Genomic DNA, 23,266 nt, shown 5'->3' on the forward strand with positions numbered 1-23,266 from the left:
GCCCAGGGAAGTTAAGTGACTTGCCCAAAGTCACACAGCTGACAAGTGGCGGGGCCGGGATGTCAGAAGGTCATGGGTTCTAATCCCGGCTCCACCACATGTCTGCTGTGTGACCTAGGACAAGTCACTTAACTTCACTGGGCCTCAGTTACCTCATCTGTAAAATGCAGATTAAGAGTGTGAGCCCCATGTGGGACAGGGAGTGTGTCCAACCTGATTAACTTGTATCTACCCCAGTACTTAGAACAGTGCTTGGTACATAGTAAGTGCTTAACAAGTACCATTATTACTATTATTGAGAAGGAGTGGGAGCAGATATTGAATCCCCATTTTACAGATGAGGAAACTGAGGCACAGAAACCTGAAGTGACTTGCCCAAGGTTACACGACAGGCATCCGGCAGAAGCAGGATTAGACACCAGGTCCTCTGAGTCTTAGATCCAAGCTCTTTCCACTGGCCCTGATGCTTCCCCGGCTATTTGGCTCCTAAGCCCAGCTGGAGTCACTAGGCAAGTCCAAAGCAGCACCAGGTCCAAGTGCCCCACTTGCCCCAGTGACCCACAGAACCCCCGGTTGGCCTGATCAAGCGCTTAGTACAGTGCTCTGCACATAGTAAGCGCTCAATAAATACGATTGATGATGATGGATTTCATGGCCCAGGGGAAGACTCTATCACCCTGAACACCAGATCAGACTCAGGGCAACACCAGGCTGAACCAGTTTCCAGAGGAGTCCAGTGGTTCTGGGAACATTTGAGGCCAGGGATCAACCCATCGATGGTATTTACTGCACACTTCCTCTGTGCAGAGCACAGTACTAAGCGCTTGGGAGAGTGTTATACAACAGAATTAGCAGAGAGGTTCCCTGCCCAGAATGATCTTACAGTCTAGAGGGTGCCACATGGTTATTTTTCTTTTTTTTAATGTTATTCGTTAAGTGCCTACTCTGTGCCAGGCACTGTACTAAGCACTGGAGTAGCTACATGACAGTTTGGATCCAGTCTGTGTCCCGCGTGGGGTTAACGGGTATCGAGTCCCCATTTTCCAGATGAGGTAACTGAGGCGGAGGGAAGTGACTCACCCGAGGTCACAGTGCAGATAAGGGGCAGAGCCGGGATTAAAACCCAGATCCTCTGACCCCCAGGCCTGTTCTTTTCACACTAGGCCACGCTGCATGTTTTGTTTTGTTGTCTGTCTCCCCCTTCCAGACTGTGAGCCCATTGTTGGGTAGGGACTGTCTCTATATGTTGCCGACCTGAACTTCCCAAGTGCTTAGTACAGTGCTCTGCACACAGTAAGCGCTCAATAAATACCATTGAATGAATGAATGAATGCTTCTAATATATAACCCACTGCTCCTTACAATACCAATGGTGCCTTGGGTGTGGGTTGGAGCTTGCTAATAAAGACAGAGAAGGGGGGCAAAAAACAAAGCATCACTACAACCAGCAAACCGAGTGAATGAAGTAGTGGCTCAGAGCCAAACAGAGCTGAATTTTGGGATCCAACTCAAGCACATTTGAATAGCTGTCATCATCCCAGTTTCAATCGGGAAATCACCAGCATTTTCCCTGAGCCTGCTGTCTTCTCCCTGGGGGTGCATAACCGCTATCCCTCACATTTCCTTCTGGTTTGTTGGCTTTCTCATTAAGCCGAATGAGCAAGACCCATGACTGATGTTGGGTTTGTTCTGGCATGTTGTGGGGATTTGGCGTTATCTATGGGAGGACAGTGGTCAAGTCTAAAAGAAGGTGGAATTTTTGTTCCCAGAATCTGCTGGAGTTTTAATGACCCAAACGAACGACCAGGGAACACTAGGTGGGTTGGTTTGCTATTAGCTCGTCTGGGCTCAAAGGAAAACCTCAAAAGGTTTGGCTGAGCAGCAGCTAGGGCAAAGGGGCATTTCTGGACTGAGACAGTTTCTATAGACGTATGTCCTCATTGACTGAGAGCGGTCTGTCTAGACCTGGGTTCTAATTCCGGCTCCGCCACTTGTCTGCTGTGTGACCCTGGGAAAGTCACTTCACTGCTTTGTGCCTCAGTTGCCTCATCTGTAAAATGAGGACCGGGACTGCGAGCCCCATGTGGGACAGTTGACTGTGTCCAACCCAATTACCTGATTTGCTTCTATCCAACCCAGGGTTTAGTACAGTGCATGGCACATAGTAAGTGCTTCACAAATACCACTATTATTATTATTACTGTTACTGTTATTACCAAAGCAGTGTGGCTTTGTGGAAAGAGCATGGGCTTGGGAGCCACAGGTCGTGGGTTCTAATCCTGACTTTGCCACTTGTCAGCCGTGTGACTTTGCGCAAGTCACTTAACTTCTCTGTGCCTCAGTTACCTACTCTGGAAAATGGGGATCAAGACTGTGAGCCCCAAGTGGGACAATCTGATAACCTTGTTTCTATCCCAGTGCTTAAAGCAGTGCTTGGCACACAGTAAGCACTTAACAAATACCATCATAGCCCACCGTTGGGTAGGGACCGTCTCTATATGTTGCCAGCTTGTACTTCCCAAGCGCTTAGTACAGTGCTCTGCACACAGTAAGTGCTCAATAAATACGACTGAATGAATATTATTACCACCACAGGAAGCAGCGTGGCCTACTTTCATTGTTCTTCATGAGCCATGTCCAACTACCCCTACAATCTCTCCAGAAGTCCTAGATGCAAATGTTATTATTATCATTAATAATGATCATTAATAATATCATTAATATTATTAATAATAATAACAATGATAATAATAAAGATCAGCATCACTATCCCCATTTTCCAGGCAGGGACACAGTGATGCACCTAGGACAATGGTAGCGCCATTACAATTCCTGGGTTGATACTTTTTTGGTTCTGTTTTTTGTAAAGTGCTTACTATGTGTCAGGGACTTTACTAAGCGCTGGGGTACATACGAGCTAATCAGGATGGGCGCAGTCTTAATCCCCATTTTACAGATGAGGGAACTGAGGCACAGAGAAGTGAAGTGACATGCCCAAGGTCACATAGCAGACAAGTGGCGGAGCTGGCGATAGAACCCAAGTCCTTCTGGGTCCCAGGCCCGGGCTCTATCCACTAGGCCATGCTGCTTCTCAATACTACAGAAGAAAAATATCCTGCTTATTAAGATCATTACTGCTACTATTTTTAACCAATGGTAAAAATGAGATTGCTAATGTGAGAGTGCTTGGGAATAAAATCACTATAGAAAAACAAAGTATTATTAACGCTAACTGTGGTATTTGTTAAGGATGTAATAGGTGCAAAGCACTGTACTAAGCATTAAAGTAGATGCAGTGCAATCAGATGACATACAGTCCCAATAATAACACGATGACTGTGGTACTTGTTAAGCGCTTACAATGAGGGAACTGAGGCACACAGAAGTGAAGTGACATGCCCAAGGTCACAATAGCAGACAAGTGGCAGAGCTGGCGATAGAACCCAAGTCCTTCTGGGTCCCAGGCCCGGGCTCTATCCACTAGGCCATGCTGCTTCTCAATATTACAAAAGAAAAATATCCTGCCTATTAAGATCATTACTGTTACTATTTTTAACCAATGGTAAAAATGGGATTGCTAATGTGAGAGTGCTTTGGGAATAAAATCACTATTGAAAAACAAAGTATTATTAATGCTAACTGTGGTATTTGTTAAGGATGTAATTTCTATTCTATTTATTTTATTTTGTTAGTATGTTTGGTTTTGTTCTCTGTCTCCCCCTTTTAGACTGTGAGCCCACTGTTGGGCAGGGACTGTCTCTATATGTTGCCAATTTGTACTTCCCAAGCGCTTAGTACAGTGCTCTGCACACAGTAAGCGCTCAATAAATACGATTGATGATGATGATGATGATGATTAAAGTAGATGCAGTGCAATCAGATGACTGTGGTACTTGTTAAGCGCTTACAATGTGCCACGAAAGGTAAAATTACAGAGGTAGATGTAAGATTTTTAGGTTGGACACTGTCCCTGTGCCATATGGGGCCCACAGTCTACATAGGAGGGCGAATAGGTAGAGAAGCAATCAATCAATCAATCGTATTTATTGAGCGCTTACTGTGTGCAGAGCACTGTACTAAGCGCTTGGGAAGTACAAGTTGACAACACAAAGAGACGGTCCCTACCCAACAGTGGGCTCACAGTCTAGAAGAGAAGAGTAAAAATTGCAACGGCGAAGGGACTCGAACCCTCAATCTTCTGATCCGGAATCAGACGCCGAGCACGGGTCTCCGGGTCAGAAGATCGGGGCTGTCATCCCGGTTCCACCACCTGTCCGCTGTGTGCCCTTGGGCTAGTCACTTTACTTCTCTGTGCCTCAGTTACCTCATCTGTAAAATGGGGATTCAATCCTCCTCCTTCCAATTTAGACTATGAACCTTATGTGGGACAGGGACTGTGTCCAACCTGATTATCCTGTACCTACCCTAGTGCTTAGAACAGTGCTTGACACATAGTAAGCACTCAACAAATACCATTAAAGAGAAGCAGCGTGGCTCAGTAGCCCGGGCTTTATAGTCAGAGGTCATGGGTTCAAATCCCGGCTCTGCCAATTGTCAGCTGTGTGACTTTGGGCAAGTCACTTCACTTCTCTGGGCCTCAGTTGCCTCATCTGTAAAATGGGAATTAAGGCTGTGAGCCCCCTGTGGGACAACCTGATCACCTTGTAACCTCCCCAGCGCTTAGAACAGTGCTTTGCACATAGTAAGTGCTTAATTAATGCCATCATTATTATTACTATTATTATTATTAAAAAAAAAACCCCAGGTACTGAATCCCCATTCTACAGAGGAGGCAATCAAGGGACAGAGACATGAAGTGACTTGCCCAAGGTCACACAGGAGGCAAGTGGAACCCCGGTCCCTGGACCCCAAGGCCTGTGCTCTTTCCATTAGGTGACACTGCTTCCCTGACACAAAGCGCACAGTGGGAGGGAGAAAAGGCATATAATAATAATAGTAACAACAAAATGGGGATTAAGACTGGGGGCCCCATGTGGGACAACCTGATCACCTTGTAACCTCCCCCAGCGCTTAGAACAGCGCTTTGCACAAAGTAAGCGCTTAATAAATGCCATCATCATCATTATTATTAACAACAATAATAACTGTGGTAATTGTTAGGCATTTACTGTGTTCCAGGCACTGCCCTTAAGCACTGGGGTAGATACAAGCTAATCAGGTTGGACACAGTCTCTGTCCCACATGGGGGGCTCACAGTATTAATCCCATTTCCCAGATGAGGTAACTAAGGCACAGAGAAGTGAAGCGACTTGCCCATGGTCGCACAACAAACAAGTGGCAAAGCCAGGATTAGAATCCAGGTCCTCTGATTCCCAGGCCCACGTTCTGTTGTTTTGTTTTGTTTTGCTTTACGGTATTTGTGCTTACTACGCGCTGGGGTACTGTACCGAGCGCCAGGCTAGATAGGCCTTCCCAGACTGAGCCCTCACCTTCCTCTCCCCCTCCTCCCCCTCCCCATTCCCCCCCGCCCTACCTTCTTCCCCTCCCCACAGCACCTGTATATATGTTTGTACAGATTTATTACTCTATTCATTTTACTTGTACATATTTACTATCCTATTTATTTTATTTTGTTAATACATTTTGTTTTTTTGTCTGTCTCCCCCTTCTAGACTGTGAGTCCCATTGTTGGTTAGGGACCGTCTCTATATGTTGCCAACTTGTACTTCCCAAGCGCTTAGTCCAGTGCTCTGCACACAGTAATCGCTCAATAAATACGACTGAATGAATGAATGAATACGAAATAACAGGGTTGGGCGCAGTCTTTGTCCCACCTAAGGACTACAGTCTTAATTCCCATTTTAGAGATGAAGTAACTGAGGCCCAGAGGAGTGAAGTGCCTTGCCCAAAGTCACACAGAAGACAAGAACCTTCTAGACTGTGAGCCCGTTGTTGGGTAGGGACCGTCTCTATATATTGCCAGACTGGAGGCCTTCCCAGTCTGAGCCCCCTCCTTCCTCCCCCCCTCCTCCCCCCATGTTACCTCCTTCCCCTCCCCACAGCACCTGTATATATGTTTGTAAGTATTTATTACTCTATTTATTTATTTTATTTGTACATATTTATTCTATTTATTTTATTTTGTTAATATGTTTTGTTTTGTTCTCTGTCTCCCCCTTCTAGACTGTGAGCCCACTGTTGGGTAGGGACCATCTCTATACGTTGCCGACTTGTGCTTCAATCAATCAATCAATCAATTGTATTTATTGAGCACTTACTGTGTGCAGAGCACTGTACTAAGCACTTGGGAAGTACAAGTTGGCAACATATAGGGACAGAGTCCCTACCCAACAGTGGGCTCACAGTCTAGAAGGGGGAGACAGAAGGGGGAGATCCAAAAAGGCAGATGCAATCAACAGGTGCTCTAAAATATTGGCAGGAAGAAAATACTGGAAATGATCAGGAAAACAGGACTCCATCAGCTTCTGTTGTGGCCAGGGCAAAGACTCAAGAACTGGCTGCCAAGTGGTTCAAAAGGTCAGCTGGCTTTGCCTGATGATTCTCTCTCCAGTGATGTTTACTTAGTCCTCCATTTAATGAGTAATAAACCACTCTCCCAAGCGCTTAGTCCAGTGCTCTGCACACAGTCAGCGCTCAACAAATCAATCAATCAATCGTATTTATTGAGCGCTTACTGGGTGCAGAGCACTGGACTAAGCGCTTGGGAAGTACAAGCTGGCAACATATAGAGACAGTCCCTACCCAACAGTGGGATGGATGAATGAATGCCAACTCGTACTTCCCAAGCGCTTAGAGCAGTGCTCTGCACCCAGTAAGCGCTCAATAAATATGACTGAATGAATGAATGAATGAATGAAAGAACCTGTGCTCTTTCCATTAGGCCACATGGCCTCTCTGCTCTTCAACTCCTCCTACTTCTACTCTCCGTCTTGAAGGAGTGCCGCGGCTTCTCTAGTGGAATCAAAAAAGGGCCACCACCATCCCCAGAGGCACCTTCATCCCCACAATGACCCAGCAGCCACCGCGACGGGGTGAGCACCAGCAGAAACGACCCCCCCGGCCGGGCCGGAGCCGGAGGCCAGGCCTCCGGTGGTGGTACTCACGCAGCCTGCAAATGGGGCAGTTGTTGGCTTGGTAGCGCAGGGTATCCGCACACGAATTACACAGGCACAGGTGTCTGCAGGGCAGGATCAGCGTGTCGCGCAGATCCGACAGACACACGACGCACTCGTTGCTGTTGTCGCTGTTCTCGTCGTCGGAGGGCTGCGGAGAGAGGCAGGCCTCAGATCGGTTTATCCCAGAACGGGGAGAAGGGAGGTCCGGGGGCGCCGGACCCTCACCAACCGGGGTGGGGGGAAGCGGAGTGACCTAGTGAAGCAGTGGAAAGAGCCCGGGCTTTGGAGTCAAAGGTCATGGGTTCGTATCCCAGCTCCTCCACATGTCTGCTGTGTGACCTTGGGCAAATGACTTAACTTCTCTGTGCCTCAGTTACCTCATCTGGAAAATGGGGATTAAGACTGTGAGCCCCACGTGGGACAACCTGATCACCTTGCATCCCCCCCAGCGCTTAGAACAGTGCTTTGCACATAGTAAGCGCTTAACAGATGCCATCATTATCATTATTATTATTATTAGTGGACCACGGGCCTGGGAGTCAGATAGTCATGGGTTCCTCTGAGTGACCTTGGGAAAGTCACTTTACTTCTCTGGGCCTAAGTTACCTCATCTGTAAAATAATAATAATAATGGCATTTAAGCAGTGCTTACTATGTGCAAAGCACTGTTTTAAGCGTTGGGGAGGTTACAAGGTGATCAGGTTGTCCCACAGGGAGCTCACAGTCTTCATCCCCATTTTACTGATGAGGTAAGTGAGGCACAGAGAAGTGAAGTGACTTGCCCAAAGTCACACAGCTGACAACTGGCAGAGCTGGGATTTGAACCCATGACCTCTGACTCCAAAGACCGTGGTCTTTTCCACTGAGCCACCCTGCTTCTCCAATGGATATTAAAATGGATATTAAGAGTGTGAGCCCCATGTGGGACAGGGACTATGTCCAACCTGATTAACTTGAGCCCACTGTTGGGTAGGGACCATCTCTATATGTTGCCAACTTGTACTTCCCAAGCGCTTAGTACAGTGCTCTGCACACAGTAAGTGCTCAATAAATACAATTGAATGAATGAATGAATATCCACCCCAGTGCTTAGTACAGTTCCTGGCACATAGTAAGCACTTAAATACCATTATTATTATAATTATTAGAGCACGGGGCTGGGAGGCATAAAACCTGGGTTCTAAACCCAGCCCTGCCACTTGTCTGCTGTGTGACCACAGGCAAGTCATTTCACTCCTCTGTGACTCAGTTCCCTCCTCAGTTACTAGCCCGCAGACTTCGCTCCTCTAATGCTAACCTCCTCACTGTACCTCGATCTCATCCATCTCGCCACCAACCTCTCGCCCACATCCTGTCTCTGGCCTGGAGCATCCTCCCTCCTCATATCCGACAGACAATTACTCTCCCCGACTTTAAAGCCTTACTGAAGGCACATCTCCTCCAAGAGGCCTTCCCTAAGTGCCCCCTTTCCTCTTCTCCCACTCCCTTCTGCATCGTCCTGACTTACTCCCTTTATTCATCCCTCTTCCCAGCCCCCAACAGCATTTGTGCACATAGCTGTCATTATTTATATGAATGCCTGTCTCCTCCTCTAGACTGTAAGCTCATTGTGGGCAGGGAATGCATCTGTTGTTATACTGTACTCTCCCAAGCGCTTAGTACAGTGATCTGCACACAGCAAGCGCTCAATAAATACGATCGACTGAATGACTCCTCTGTAAAATGGGGATTACGACACTGAGCCCAATATGAGACAGGGACTGTTGTTCTTTTTATGGTATTTGTTAAGTGCTTACTACGTGCCAGGCACTGAACTAAGTGCTAAACCTTAGAACAACCTAATCTTCCCAGCGCTTAGTACAGTGCCTGGCATATCTTTTAGACTGTGAGCCCACTGTTGGGTAGGGACTGTGTCTATGTGTTGCCAACTTGTACTTCCCAAGCGCTTAGTACAGTGCTCTGCACACAATAAGCGCTCAATGAATACGATTGATGATGATGATGATGGTATAGTAAGCACTTAAATATGGTTAAAAAACAATAAAGCAGTTGAGGAAAGACAGGCAAGAAAAAAAAGACTTGAGCAAGATGAGGAAACAAGTCCTCCAGGCAAAGACCGAAGAACCGCCCCCCACCCGCCCGTTTCCCCAGTCCAAAGGGGAACTCTCGGCCATTAGCAGACGTCCGGGCGGAGACCCTGCTTTGAAAGAAGAACTTAACATGGACGGTTTCCCCTAGGTGCCCAAAGCAAAAATGTCAAGGTCAAAAGAAAGGAGAGTTGTGGATGAACGATACCCTCCCACTCCTGTAAACCTGATTTCTTTTAATTTTGGAAATCCGTTCAGACCTTGGTTTCCTGGTTGTTTTTGTTTTCGATGCCGTAGATCTCCTGGAGAAGGTAGCTGACCCGATCCACCTAGAAAACAAGAATACGCTGGTTTATTCCGGGAGCATCCGGGCTCCAAGGTCGGCGTGGAGCCTGACTGGCTAAGAGCCACTCGAGGAACCATGCCGAGACAAGCACAATCACGAGGCAAAGCGGAGACCAGGCCTGAGCCGCTCCCCGTGGCAGCCCCAGGAGGTAGGAAGAGAGCAGGGGGTACGGTTGGGAAGTCTGGTTATAATAATAATAATAATAATGGCATTTATTCAGCGCTTACTATGTGCAAAGCACTGTTCTAAGCGCTGGGGAGGTTACAAGGTGATCAGGTTGTCCCTCGGGGGGCTCACAGTCTTAATCCCCATTTTACAGATGAGGTAACTGAGGCATAGAGAAGTGAAGTGACTTGCCCAAAGCCACACAGCTGACAATTGGCGGAGCCGGGGTTTGAACCTCTGACCTCTGACTCCAAAGCCCGGGCTCTTTCCACTGAGCCACGCTGCTTCTCTGGTTGGTTCGCTGACCCTCGCATGGGAACTTCTGGGAAATCGAGGCCAGCAGCCACCAGCTCCACAACTTGTCTGATGTGTGACCTTGGACAAGTCATTTCCCTGGGCCTCAGTTACCTCATCTGGAAAATAAGGATTGAGACTGCACCCTACATGGGAGACAGGGGCTGTGTCCAACCCGATTTGTTTGTATTCACCCCAGCATTTAGTACACAGTGCCTGACACGTAGTAAGCGCTTAACAAATACCATAATTATTATTAATTATTAGCTGCCTTCCGGGATCTTAACTGACTGAAAATCCCTTTGTGGCTCTGACTCGTTGATCCTGGAAGCGAGTAACTCAAGACTCTTTGTCCCAGTGAGAAGACATTAGAAAAGCAGTGTGGCTTTGTGGAAAGAGCATGGGCTTGGGAGTCAGAGGTTGTGGGTTCTAATTCCGGTTCCACCACTTGTCTGCTGTGTGACCTTGGGCAAGCCACTTAACTTCTCTGGGCCTCAGTTACCTCCCCTCTTAAATGGGGATGAAGACTGTGAGCCCCAAGAGGGACAACCTGCTTACCTCATATCTACCCCAGCACTTAATAATAATAATTATGGCATTTATCAAGCACTTACTATGTGCAAAGCACCACTCTAAGCGCTGGGGGGGATACAAGGTAATCAGGTTGTCCCACATGGGGCTCACAGTCTTCATCCCCATTTTACAGATAAGGTAACTGAGGCCCAGAGAAGTTAAGTGACTTGCCCAAAGTCACACAGCTGACAATTGGCGGAGCCAGAAATTGAACCCATGACCTCTGACTCCAAAGCCTGTGCTCTTTCCACTGAGCCACGCTCCTTAAAACATAGTAAGCACTGAACAAATACCATAAATATTATTATCTCCTCACCACTCTAGCCTCTGAGTCAGTCAGCCAGTCGTTCGTATTTTTTGTGCACTCAGTGTGTGCAGAGCACTATTCTAAGTACTTGGGAAAGTACAATATAAAAATAAACAAGACACATTCCCTGTCCACAGTGAGCTTACAGTCTACGGGGGGAGACAGACATTAATAGAAATAAATGAATTACAGACATGGACGTAAGTGCTGTGAGGGCGGATGAATAAAGGGAGCAAGTCAGGGTGCCGCAGAAGGGAGAGGGAGAAGAGGAAAGGAGGGCTTAGTCAGGGAAGGCCTCTTGGAGGAGGTGTTCCTTCAATAAGGCTTTTACGGGGGAAAGAGTCACTGTCTGTCAAATAATTGTCTACCAGGAGTCACTTATCCAGGATAAACTTATTTACTCTATTACTCTATTTATTTATTACTCTACTTATTTATTTATTTTACTTGTACATATCTATTCTATTTATTTTATTTTGTTAGTATGTTTGGTTTTGTTCTCTGTCTCCCCCTTTTAGACTGTGAGCCCACTGTTGGGTAGGGACTGTCTCTATATGTTGCCAACTTGTACTTCCCAAGCTCTTAGTACAGTGCTCTGCACACAGTAAGCGCTCAATAAATACGATTGATGATGATGATGATAAACGCCTCAGAGTTTACCGGAAAGTTCTGAACAATGGTGTGCGTACATGGCACCGCTTACTGGTCGCAGCTGTGTCTCTGACAGCCTGAAGAGCTTCGCCTCTACCCTGTGGGTGGCCCAAATCTGGAAGCTGTTAGCCCGTTAAACCAAGACCAGCTCTGGTGGAGATCAGGCTTTTCGCAACAGATGAGCTTCACGGACCCAACCAGCTCTGGGTGACGGTGAAGGAGACTTCAACTACATCCTCCCTTACGTACCTAGGTCTACTGAGGTCTATTCATTCCTACGATCAATCATCACCAGTGGCATCTAAGTGCTTACTAGTAATCAATCAACAATGGTATTTCTTCATGTACATATTTTTAAATTATTTATTCATGTAAACGTCTGCCTCAGCCTCTAGACTAAGCTCATTATGGGCAGGGAATATGTCTGTTAATTCTGTTGTAATATCAGTAACAGTGCTCTGCACATAGTAAGTGCTCAATAAATACCAGCGATCAGACGATTGAGCACTTACTGTGTACGGAACACTGTATTAAGTGCTTGCGAGAGTACAACAGAATTTGTGAAACTATTCCCTGCCCATAGCATGCAAAGCACTGTACTAAGCGCCTGGGAAGGTCCAAAACGGCATAGCCGGTAGACACGTTCCCTGCCCAAACAAGCTTATGGTCTAGAATACTCCAGGCTACAATGAGGAATCATGTCAGCTAATTTCTATGGAACTCTTCCGAACGCTTTGCCCAGTGCTCTGCACACAGACTGTGTGTACTGATTATTGACTGATCGAGACCCAAGCCCACTGATTCCTACTGTGCTCTCCCATGTACTCTGACAAGTGCTCTGTACATAGTACGATCTCAGCACATACTAATAAAAATGAACTTAATTTTAATCATTCTAACTCCCTTGCACACTATTCACACTCATTACTATCTACGTCACAGAGTCTTTCCCAAAGCAGCTAGAAAAAAATCTGAAACCCCAGGGAATAAATCTTCCAAATAAGAAGCAGAGGTGTGAAAAAGTGGATGTCCACAGACAATGCGGAAAGAAAGCTTTATCTTAGAGCTAGCAGAGACTCTGAGAGGCCATCTGCTCTAGCTCCTTCTTTCGACACAAGTAACTGACTAAAGCATTGCCGATTATTCAATTTTTCAAAGATTCTCAGAAATAAAAATTCCATGGATGAATAAAAATTGGTAAAAAGCCAAACATCAAAAATGATACTATTTGTTAAGTGCTTACTATGTGCCAAGCACTGTTCAAAGCCCTGGGGTAGACACAAGGTAATCAGGTTGTCCCAAGGGGGGCTCACAGTATTAATCCCCATTTTACAGATGAGATAACAAGCACAGAGAAGTTAAGTGGCTTGCCCAAAGCCATACAGCAGACAAGCAGAAGAAGTAGTGTGGCTCAGTGGACACAGCGTGGGCTTGGGAGTCAGAGGTCATGGGTTCTAATCCCACCTCCACCACTTATCAGTTGTGTGACTTTGGGCAAATCACTTAACTTCTCTGTGCCTCAGTTCCCTCATCTGTAAAATGGGGATTAAGACTGTGAGCCCCACGTGGGACAACCTGATTACGCTGTATCTCCCCCAGCGCTTGGAACTGCGCTTGGCACGTAGTAAGAGCTTAACAAATACCAAAATTATTATTATTATTAAGTAGTGGAGCCAGGATTAGAACCCACATCCTCTGACTCCCAAGCCCGTGCTCTTTCCACTAAGCCACGCTACTTCTCTATGCTATGGGTTCTTTGTCTCTAGACTGTTAGTTCGTTGTGGGCAGGGAATAAGTCTGTTATACTGTCCCAAGTGCTTAGTACAGGGCTCAATAAATATGGTTGATTGAGTCTTCCCGCTGGAGCAGGGTGAGCAAGCTGGGATTACAACCAGGTACCCTGAGGCCCTCCCCACTCATTCAATCATATTTACTGAGCACTTACTGTGCACAGAGTACAATATGACGATAAACAGACACATTCCCTGCCCAGAGTGAGCTTACAATCTTGGGTTTCCAGAGCTCACTTGGGGACGGAGCCCTGAGAAACAAAGAAATGCCCCCTGCCCAAGAGCTTAAATCCAGGTGAAATGGGCTAACATTAAGCCCAGGGGGAAAAGCTTCTTGGAGACTTCTATTGCCGATAAGGCCCATCTCCAGAGAGTTAGCATTTGATCCTACGATATTCCAAAATGCTCAGCCTAGCCCCCAGAACCAGAGATTCCATTCATTAGCATGGAACACTATACTTTAAAAGCTCTTTCCTCATTTTTTAAAATGGTATTCAAGTGCTATGTGCCAGGCACTATACTAAATGCTGGGGTAGATACAAGCAAATCAGGTTGGACACACCCCGTGTCCCACATGCAGCTCACAGTTTTAATCCCCATTTTATAGGTGAGGTAACTGTGGCCCAGAGAAGTGAAGGGATTTGCCCAAGGTCACAAATCTGCCCCAGATTCACATATGGGGCATAATCACATCCTCTACAGCAAGCAATCGAATTAGATCATTCTTGGGGGCCTTCCACATGTGTGATCCTCTGACCACTCCAGGCTTGGTGACTCCTTACACTTCTCATTTCCAAACCCTTCTCAACATTCCCAGCCTCTAGCCCTGTTTCTTCTAATATCCTTGAAGGATACTTCATTCATATGGGATTTCAAACCCACACAAACCTAATACTTCAATTCCGATCCTCACCAGGCTTTGATGAGTTCTTAGAGGCTCGATCCCAATGATAATAATATTAATAATTGTAGCATTTCTTAAGCGCTACGTGTCCAGCATCGTACCAGGTGTTGGGGTAGATACAAGATCATCAGGTCTCACGTGGAGTACAAGAACTGAATCCCCATTTTGGGGGTGAGAGAGCTGAGGCACAGAGAAGTGAAGTGACTTGACCGAGGTTGCACAGCAGACAAGTGGCAGAGGAGGATTAGCACCCTGGTCCTTTGATTCCCAGGCTCGTGCTCTTTTCACTAGGCCACGCCGCGTCCCAACCGTACCCACCCACCCATCAGCCACAAACACTTCGATTCAGGGCCCGGCAGCTACCGGCCCAGATTTCAGCTCAGGACACACAGCCCACAGCACTTATTTTCTGGGCTTTCATTTCAAGGGAATGAGGTCAGCCAGAGCCTGACTCCCCAGCTACAGTCAGGTCAGTTTTCGAATTACAGTGAGAAGTTACCTAAGAGGAAAGGAAAAGGGATTTGCGGGGCGGAGGCTTTGGCTGACGTGGCTATCTGCTTGTGTCCCGTTTGTTTTATGGCCATGGAATGCCGAAAATACCAAAGCAGAAAATACACACTCCTAATTATTCATGAAAAGTTTATTATCCAGGTTATTAACTAGCCCCCTTGTTTCTCCTCAGGCTCCCTCCTGCTGTAGGCTTTTTGTTCACTGAACTGTTGGTATGTGCTTCCCTGACTGGCTCTTCTCAGAATGCTTTTGGGCTAGGCATCCTGGTGTGATGGGACCAGCGAGACTGGGTCACGGTGCGTAATGTGGGGCTTGGGGGCAGTGGTGTCAGACCCCGGCCGGTCCACGGTCTTCTGGTAGTTTCCGGGGGCACGGCAGATGAGGCAACACTCTTGTGCAATACTTGTTTGTGCCCATCTGGTCCCTAACCTCTTCCACTTTTCCACCTCGTGGCCCTTATTCATTCATTCTTTCATTCAATCATATTTACTGTGCGTTTACTGTGCGCAGAGCACTGCTCTACGAGTTCAATATAACCGGGCTGGGCCCATTCCGGCCAATTTCCAGCAAGCGCTGAAGGATCCACCCTAAGCCACAACCTTCTCCTGTCAGAACCAGTCAAAGCCCTGAATGGGCCAAGTTCCAGTGGCACGCCCAGCCCAGTTGGTGTGAAGCTTGCACTGACCTGGCCTGGTTTGGGATGGGCCTCAACAGACTTGGACTGACGTCCAAAGTGTGTGTGTGTTGGGGCGGTGGGGCGGGGAAGCAAGGAATTGCTCATAGGTGTGACTGGGATTGGGAAATCTCGTGGGCAGAGCACACAGACTTTCATGCGTGGGGGACTTTGTACTATCACCATATTTCTTGGGACCTTTGGTCTTCCTTAGGGAACTAAACTCCTTCCCACCACACCAATGGCCAAGGCCAAAGGTCAGACTCGAGCCCACTGCCACAAGTCTCTGCCTAATTCTCCCCTCCAAGAAAGGCCTGAAGCCCAGCTTGGATTAACTCACTGGCCAACAAATCTCAAGCTCAAATAAAGAGGAAGTCAACGAGTCCAAACACTTCCCTAATCCCAACCCTGCCTCAGGCTCAATATCTTTCCTGGGTGGAAAACATCTTCCCCAAAGCAGAATTTGAGTGTCAGAAGGGGAGGAGTCAAAAAGGATTCTGAGAGAGGACAGGTCTGAGAATCAGAAGGACTTGGGTTCTAATCCTAGCTCCACCACTTGTCTGCTAGGTGACAATGGGCAAGTCACTTCACTTCTCTGTACCTCCGTTCCCTCATCTGTAAAATGGGAATTCAGACTGTGAGCCCCATGTGGAACAGGGACTCTGGCCAACCCAATTATCTTGTCTCTACTCAAGCACTTACAGTGCCTGGCATATCGTAAGTGCTGAACAAATCACCGCCCACCCTCCTCCCACACACACACTGCTATATTTCCCTGCTTGACTGCTCTCCTGTTCTGTGTCTGCTGTCTCCTCTGCTTTTTCGGAACTACTGACACAAAAATTACAGAGTCAAAACTAGCTCCAAGAGCGCAACTTTATCAATAGATCTGCAAACGTCAAAGCCAGGGACAGACACGTAAGTAATAATGATAATAATAATGATGATGGCATTTATTAAGCGCTTACCATGTGCAAAGCAATATTCTAAGCGCTGGGGAGGTTACAAGGTGATCAGGTTGTCTCACGGGGGGCTCACAGTCTTCATCCACATTTTACAGATGAGGTAACTGAGGCCCAGAGAAGTGAAGTGACTTGCCCCAAGTCACACAGCTGACAATTGGCGGCGGCGCCGGGATTTGAACCCATGACCTCTGATTCCAAAGCCCGTGCTCTTTCCACTGAGCCACGCTGCTTCTCTTAAGATAACAGTATGACTTACCCAGAGCGAACGACAGTGAGAAATCACTGGATTAAAAAGAAATGAACCAACAATTGAACCACAAAGAACTGAACCACAATTATCACTCCAGAGGAGAGGAATGCCTCAAACAGCGTTCCTACTGAGAACTGACAGATGAGCTATTTTCTTCCAATTCTCTTCCCCGCTCTGCAGTAAGAATGCTGGCTTATCATGGCTAGTGTGGGGGTGAATTAACAGTGGGCCTCCCTGGGTGTGGGACTAGAGGAAAAATGGAAACGTAGGCACACTGAGGTCAGGGAGATGGGCATGCAGACACACACCTTAGGTCAAGGAGGTGACCCGCCAGGAACACGCCAGCACAGACGCACATACGGGCTGAGGGAGGTGGATATACATTCACACACCCAGGCCCATACCATGGACGTACGGCAAAAAGGACCCAAGAAGGAATAATACTTGTGGCATTTGTTAAGTGCTTACTATGTGCCAAGCACTGTTCTAAGTGCCAGGGTAGTTACAGGGTAATCGGGTTGTCCCACGTGGGGCTCACAGTCTTAATCTCCATTTTACAGAAGAGGGAACCGAGGCACAGAGAAGTTCAGCGGCTTCCCCAAGGTCACACAGCAGGCAAGTGGCAGAGCCGGGATTAGAACCCACGTAGAAGAGAACACAGATGCACCCAGGACCAGGAGCGGTTGGCGGGGAGACCCTTTCCCTCTAAGGCCGGGGCCAGAAAGGATCAATCAATCAATCAATCAATCAATCAATCGTATTTATTGGGCGCTTACTGTGTGCAGAGCACTGTACTAAGCGCTTGGGAAGTCCAAGTTGGCAACATATAGAGACGGTCCCTACCCAACAGTGGGCTCACAGTCTAGAAGATCCACTGAGGCCTAGGTGGGCAGGGTCCTGAAGGTCTGTTCCTGGCTCATTCCTTCACTCATTCATTCAATCGTATTTAATGAGTGCTTACTGTGGGTGGAGCACAGTACTAAGCGCTTGAGAGAGCACAATACAACAGGCTCGATGCCAGGGTTGGGCAAAGTTGGCCCACACTCTTATAGCCTGGAGACCAGAGTGTCTGCCCACAGCTCCAGGACAGGGATTGGAGGGAACCATGGTGATTCTGGTTTCCTGTCACCTCCACTCACTGAGAGGGGCGAAGCAAGCCAGCTAGTCAGTCAGTCAATCGTATTTACTGAGTGCTGACTGTGTGCAGAGCACCCCCTCTTCCCCCTCTCCATCCCCCCATCTTACCTCCTTCCCTTCCCCACAGCACCTGTATATATGTATATATGTTTGTACATATTTATTACTCTATTTATTTATTTATTTATTTTACTTGTACATATCTATTCTATTTATTTTATTTTGTTAGTATGCTTGGTTTTGTCTCCCCGTTTTAGACTGTGAGCCCACTGTTGGGTAGGGACTGTCTCTGTATGTTGCCAATTTGTACTTCCCAAGGGCTTAGTACAGTGCTCTGCACACAGTAAGCGCTCAATATATACGATTGATGATGATGTACTACGAGCTTAGAAGAGTACAATATAACAATAAACTGACACATTCTCTGTCCACAACGAGCTTAGTCTAGAGGGAGAGACACACATTAATGTAAATAAATAAATTACAGATATGTATGTAAGTGCTGTGGGGCTGGGAAGCGGGATGAATAAAGAGAGCAAGGGCGGAAGGTGCAGAAAGGAGTGGGAAAAGAGGAAAGGGGGGCTTAGTCAGGGAAAGCCTCTAGGCTTTGAAGTGGAGGAGAGTAATTGTCTGTCAGATATGAGACCAGCATGGCACAATGGAAAGAGTCAGAGTCAGAGGTCAGGGGTTCAAATCCCGGTGCCACCAATTGTCAGCTGTGTGGCTTTGGGCAAGTCTCTTAACTTCTCTGCGCCTCTGTTACCTCATCTGTAAAATGGGGATTAAGACTGTGAGCCCCACAGTCTGACAACCCGATCACCTTGTAACCTCCCCAGAGCTTACAACAGTGCTTTGCATTCATTCATTCATTCATTCAATCGTATTTATTGAGGGCTTACTGTATGCAGAGCACTGTACTAAGTGCTTGGGAAGTACAAATTGGCAACATATAGTTTGCACATAGTAAGCGCTTAATAAATGCCATTATAGGCCTTCCCAGACTGAGCCCCCTTTTCCTCTCCTCCTCCCCATCCCCCCCCCAACACTACCTCCTTCCCCTCCCCACAGCACCTGTATATATGTTTGTACAGATTTATTACTCTATTTATTTTACTTGTACATATTTACTATTCTATTTATTTTGTTAATGATGTACATTTAGCTTTAATTCTATTTGTTCAGCCGACTTGACACCTGTCCACATGCTTTGCTTTGTTGTCTGTCTCCCCCTTCTAGACTGTGAGCCCATTGTTGGGTAGGGACCGTCTCTATATGTTGCCAACTTGTCCTTCCCAAGCGCTTAGTACAGTGCTCTGCACACAGTAAGCGCTCAATAAATACGACTGAATGAATGAATGAATGAATATGAGGAGGGAGGGTTTTCCAGGCCAGAGACAGGATGTGGGCGAGAGGTGGGCGGTGAGATGGAGGTACTTGCCCCAAAAGTTCCAATTCTGTGGGGAGGTTTATAGCCCCCTTCGCCCCACTTGTGTAGGATCAGTCACCCAGGGGACACCAGCATTTCTCCCCACCAGGGGAGGAGCCTACATCGAAACCAGACTTTGGAGAGTATGTTTCATCATAAAACGTGTGAGGAGAACAGGAAATCAAAAAGGGAGCTCATCTCTCCAGAGTAGTTAAAGATAGCTAAGCTCCTATGGGATGACAAGTGGAAGACAGCTTAACTGTGGTTTTTCTAGAGAATTCATTAGAACGACAAAGACTGTTCAAACCCAGGCTGCTTGGGGGCTTAGCCTCTCTAAGCTTCCAAAGGGGTAATGAGGAGGTCCCTTTAGCCAGAGTATTTTCCTTAGAAAACTGCACTGCTCTTCCCCCTTCTCACCTACCTACATTTTGAACAACTCAACTTCCCACCCAAACCCTGTCCCCTGATAAGACTTTCCTATCTCTGTAGACGGCACCACGGTCCTGTCTCACAAGCCTATAACCTCAGTCTTATCTCTCTCATTCAACCCACATATTCAGTGTCACAAAATCCTGCCAGTGCTTCCTTCACAGCATCTCTAGAATCCGCACTTTCCTCACCATCCAAACTGCTATCACCCTGATTCAAGCACTTCTATCCCACCTTGAGTACAGCATCAGCCTCCTTCCTCACTGATCTCCCTGCCTCCTGTTTCTCACCACTTAATTCCACTGATGGTATTTATGGAGCGCTTCCTGTGTGCAGAACACTGTACCAAGCACCTGGGAGAGTACAATACAACAGAGTTCCATGTTCCCTGCCCAGAAAGAGCTTACACTCCAGTCCTTACTTCACTCTGTGTCTCAGATCACTTTTCTTAATCAACATTCAGTCCGTACACCCACACTCTTCAAAAGCTTCAAATGGTTGCCCACCTACCTCCACATTAAACAATAACTCCCCTTCCCACCTTCCCTCACTGATTTCCCACTACAACCCAACCTACACACTTCACTCCGCTACTTCACTCACTCCACTTCTCTCAATGGCGATCTCGTCTATCTTTGCCACAAATTCCTTTCCCATATCCTCCCTCTGGCCTGGAACTCCCTGTCATATATTCCCAACAGACCACCACTCTCCTCACCTTCAAAGCCCACTTAAAAATCACATCTTCTCCAAGAGGCTTTCCCTGAGTAAGCCCTCATATCTCCTACCTGCCCTCCCTTCAGTGTTGCCTATACACTCATATCTTTACCACTTGATATTCACACCAACGTCAGCCCCACAGCACCTACATAAGTACTCTTACATTCTGCCATCTCCCCTAACTGTAATTTCTTGTAATGTCTGTCTCCCCGTCTAGACTGTAAGCTCCTTGTGGGCAGGGACCAGGTCTTCTGACTCTATTGTACCACACTCTCTCAACTGCTTAGTACAGGTGCTCCGCACAGAGTAAGTGCTCAATTAACTGAGTACTGATTGAGAAGCAGTGTGCCTAGTGGAAAGAGCACAGGCTTGGGAGTCAGAAGGTAATGGGTTCTAATCCCGGCTCCACCACTTGTCTGCTGTGTGACCTGGGGCAAGTCACTTCACTTCTCTGGGCCTCAGTTACCTGATCTGTAAAATGGGGATTGAGACTGTGATTGGGACAGGGACCGTGTTCAACTCGATTTGCTTATATACACCCCAGTGCTTCTGGCATATAGTAAGCACTTGACAAATACTATTATTATTATTATTATTAATTAATCAACAACCCAGACAGGAATCCAGCTGGGGGCCAAGATGCCCATCACACCCAGCAGAACGCTATGGGCCTATTCAATCCATCCATCCACCATCATCTTTAATGAACGCTTCCTGTGTGCAGAGCACTGTTCTAAGCGCTTGAGAGAGTACAAGATATCAATATAACAGACACATTCCCTGCCCACCGCGAGCTGACAGTCTATTAGGGGAGATGATTTACCGATTGACTGATTATTCAAAGTTGGCTTTCAGAGCAGGAAGCTGCTTAACTCAAGCAACCCTACTCCAGCTGCCTGATTAGCTGGCTTATGTGAGGGTTTCCCTTCTCCACTAAGGTCTCACAGCATCAGACCACCGCCCCCAACCCCCCAGCTGGCTCAGAGGACCATGCCGTGGCCCAGCAAGGAGACTGGGCTCAGTTTGACAGGCTGCTCTCTGCCCGATTCCCTGAGAATCCAAGCTCTGGTAGCCCTCTCTGCAGCCACCGCGTTCTTGCGTCGACCCTCTCTTCCCACCTGCACCCCCGACCTTTTAAATGCAGTAGGACTGTGGGCCCTGGTGTTTGAATTTTTCCATAGCTTTTAGGTCATTCAGGCTTTTTTTAGGGTGAAGTTTCCCTTCAACTGACTGAGCGCCTGATAAATTGCACAGGAAGACAATACATCTGGTGCAAAATGGTTTGCATCTGGTGAAAACCCACACATAAGAGGAAGTAATAATGTTGGCATTTGTTAAGCGCTTACTATGTGCAAAGCACTGTTCTAAGCGCTGGGGGGATATAAAGTGATCAGGTTGTCCCACGTGGGGCTCACCGTCTTAATCCCCATTTTACAGATGAGGTAACTGAGGCTCAGAGAAGTTAAGCGACTTGCCCAAGGTCATGTGTAGCCACACAGAGGAGCCACAGAAAATGACCTTAACGAGATATTCTTCCGACACCCAGTAACCAGGTGGCTATGGAGTCCAGTGATGCTGGATCTAATCGCCTCAAGTCTGGGTTAATAACAAGTACCATCATAAAGCACTTACTATGTGCCAACTACTGTTCTAAGCACTGGTGTAGATGCACGATAATTGGGTTGGACACAGTCCCTGTACCTCAGGGGGCTCTCAGTCTTAATCCCCATTTTACAGATGACGTAATTGAGGCACTGAGAAGTGACTTGCCCAAGGTCACACAGCAGGCATGTGGCGGGGCTGGGATTAGAATCCAGGACCTCTGATTCCCAGGCCCGTGTTCTTTCCACTAGGCCATGCTGCCCCCTGTGTGGGGGACGGGCTCTTCTCAGAATCTGACTAATGGGGCTTCATGTTCCACCTTGCCTATCTCCTGGTTCGAACCGGAGAGTCAAAGTGTGACCTTCACACAATGCTACACACAGTGCACACGCGGTACTTTCTGTGGGATGCTGTGTTACCGCAATATCCCCCTGACAGTGAAGGCTGAGGGCTCCTTTCAAGTCTGGCCCGGTCGGAATAGAACTCCAGAACCCCAGGGTTGGGCTTGGGTGTGAAGGTTTGGCAAGGAACATCTTGGCCCACAAAAAACGCTAATTGGAAGCTACCTTGGCAAGCAACTCGCCTGGGCCACTGCGGTCACAGGGAGCTCTGTGAGAAGGCTCACGCTGTACTCCGGGATTTGTAGTTTTTGCACCTTGTGAGCCTGTTTTAATAATAATAGTAATAATAATAATGGCATTTATTAAGCACTTACTATGTGCAAAACACTGTTAATGATGATGAAAATGATAATAATTGTGGGATTTATTAATAATAATAATAATAATGGCATTTATTAAGCGCTTGCTAGGTGCAAAGCACTTTTCTAAGCGCTGGGGAGGTTACAAGGTGATCAGATTGTCCTGGAGGAGGTTGGAGAAGAGGAAGGGAAAGGGGAGGGATGAGGAGGAAGAGGAGGCCGGAGGTGAGGAGGAGGAGGATGGAGGGAGGAGGAAAAGGAGGCTGGGGGAGGATGGAGAAGAGGAAAAGAGGGAGGGAGGAGGAGGAACAGAAGAAGAGGAGAATGGAGGGGAGAGGAGGAAGAGAAAAGGAAGTAGAGGAGGAGGATGGAGGAGAGGAAAAAGAGGAGGGAGGAGGATGGGGAGGAAGAGAAGAAGAGGTGGAGGATGGAGGAGAGAAAAAGAGGTGTGAGGAGGAGGAAGAGAAGAGGGGGAGGAAGAAAGGAGGAGGGACGAGGAGGAGGAGGAAGAGGAGGAGGAGGTGGGCAAGGAGGGAGGGAGGTGAGGAGAGGGACAGGAAATGGAGGAGGAGGAAAGGAGAAGGACGGAGGAGAGAAGAGGAGGCAGGGTGAGGAGGAAGAGAAGAAGAGGAGGAGGAAA

At 47.4% G+C, this 23,266-nt stretch overlaps 1 protein-coding gene across 3 annotated transcripts in view; it reads right to left on the bottom strand.

Moving 5' to 3' along the window:
• MGRN1 (mahogunin ring finger 1) overlaps positions 1-23,266 on the bottom strand; it is a 147,043-nt gene that overhangs the window by 38,463 nt on the left and 85,314 nt on the right. For all 3 annotated transcript variants that reach the window (XM_038762548.1, XM_038762546.1, XM_038762549.1), the window contains exons 9-10: positions 9,445-9,513; positions 7,086-7,245 (exon numbers count right to left, since the gene is read on the bottom strand). In XM_038762548.1, coding sequence (XP_038618476.1) covers positions 7,086-7,245; positions 9,445-9,513 — 229 coding nt within the window. The remainder of the gene's footprint in view (positions 1-7,085; positions 7,246-9,444; positions 9,514-23,266) is intronic.

The sequence above is a fragment of the Tachyglossus aculeatus genome, chromosome 21, assembly GCF_015852505.1.
Source record: "Tachyglossus aculeatus isolate mTacAcu1 chromosome 21, mTacAcu1.pri, whole genome shotgun sequence".
Lineage (NCBI taxonomy): Eukaryota > Metazoa > Chordata > Mammalia > Monotremata > Tachyglossidae > Tachyglossus > Tachyglossus aculeatus.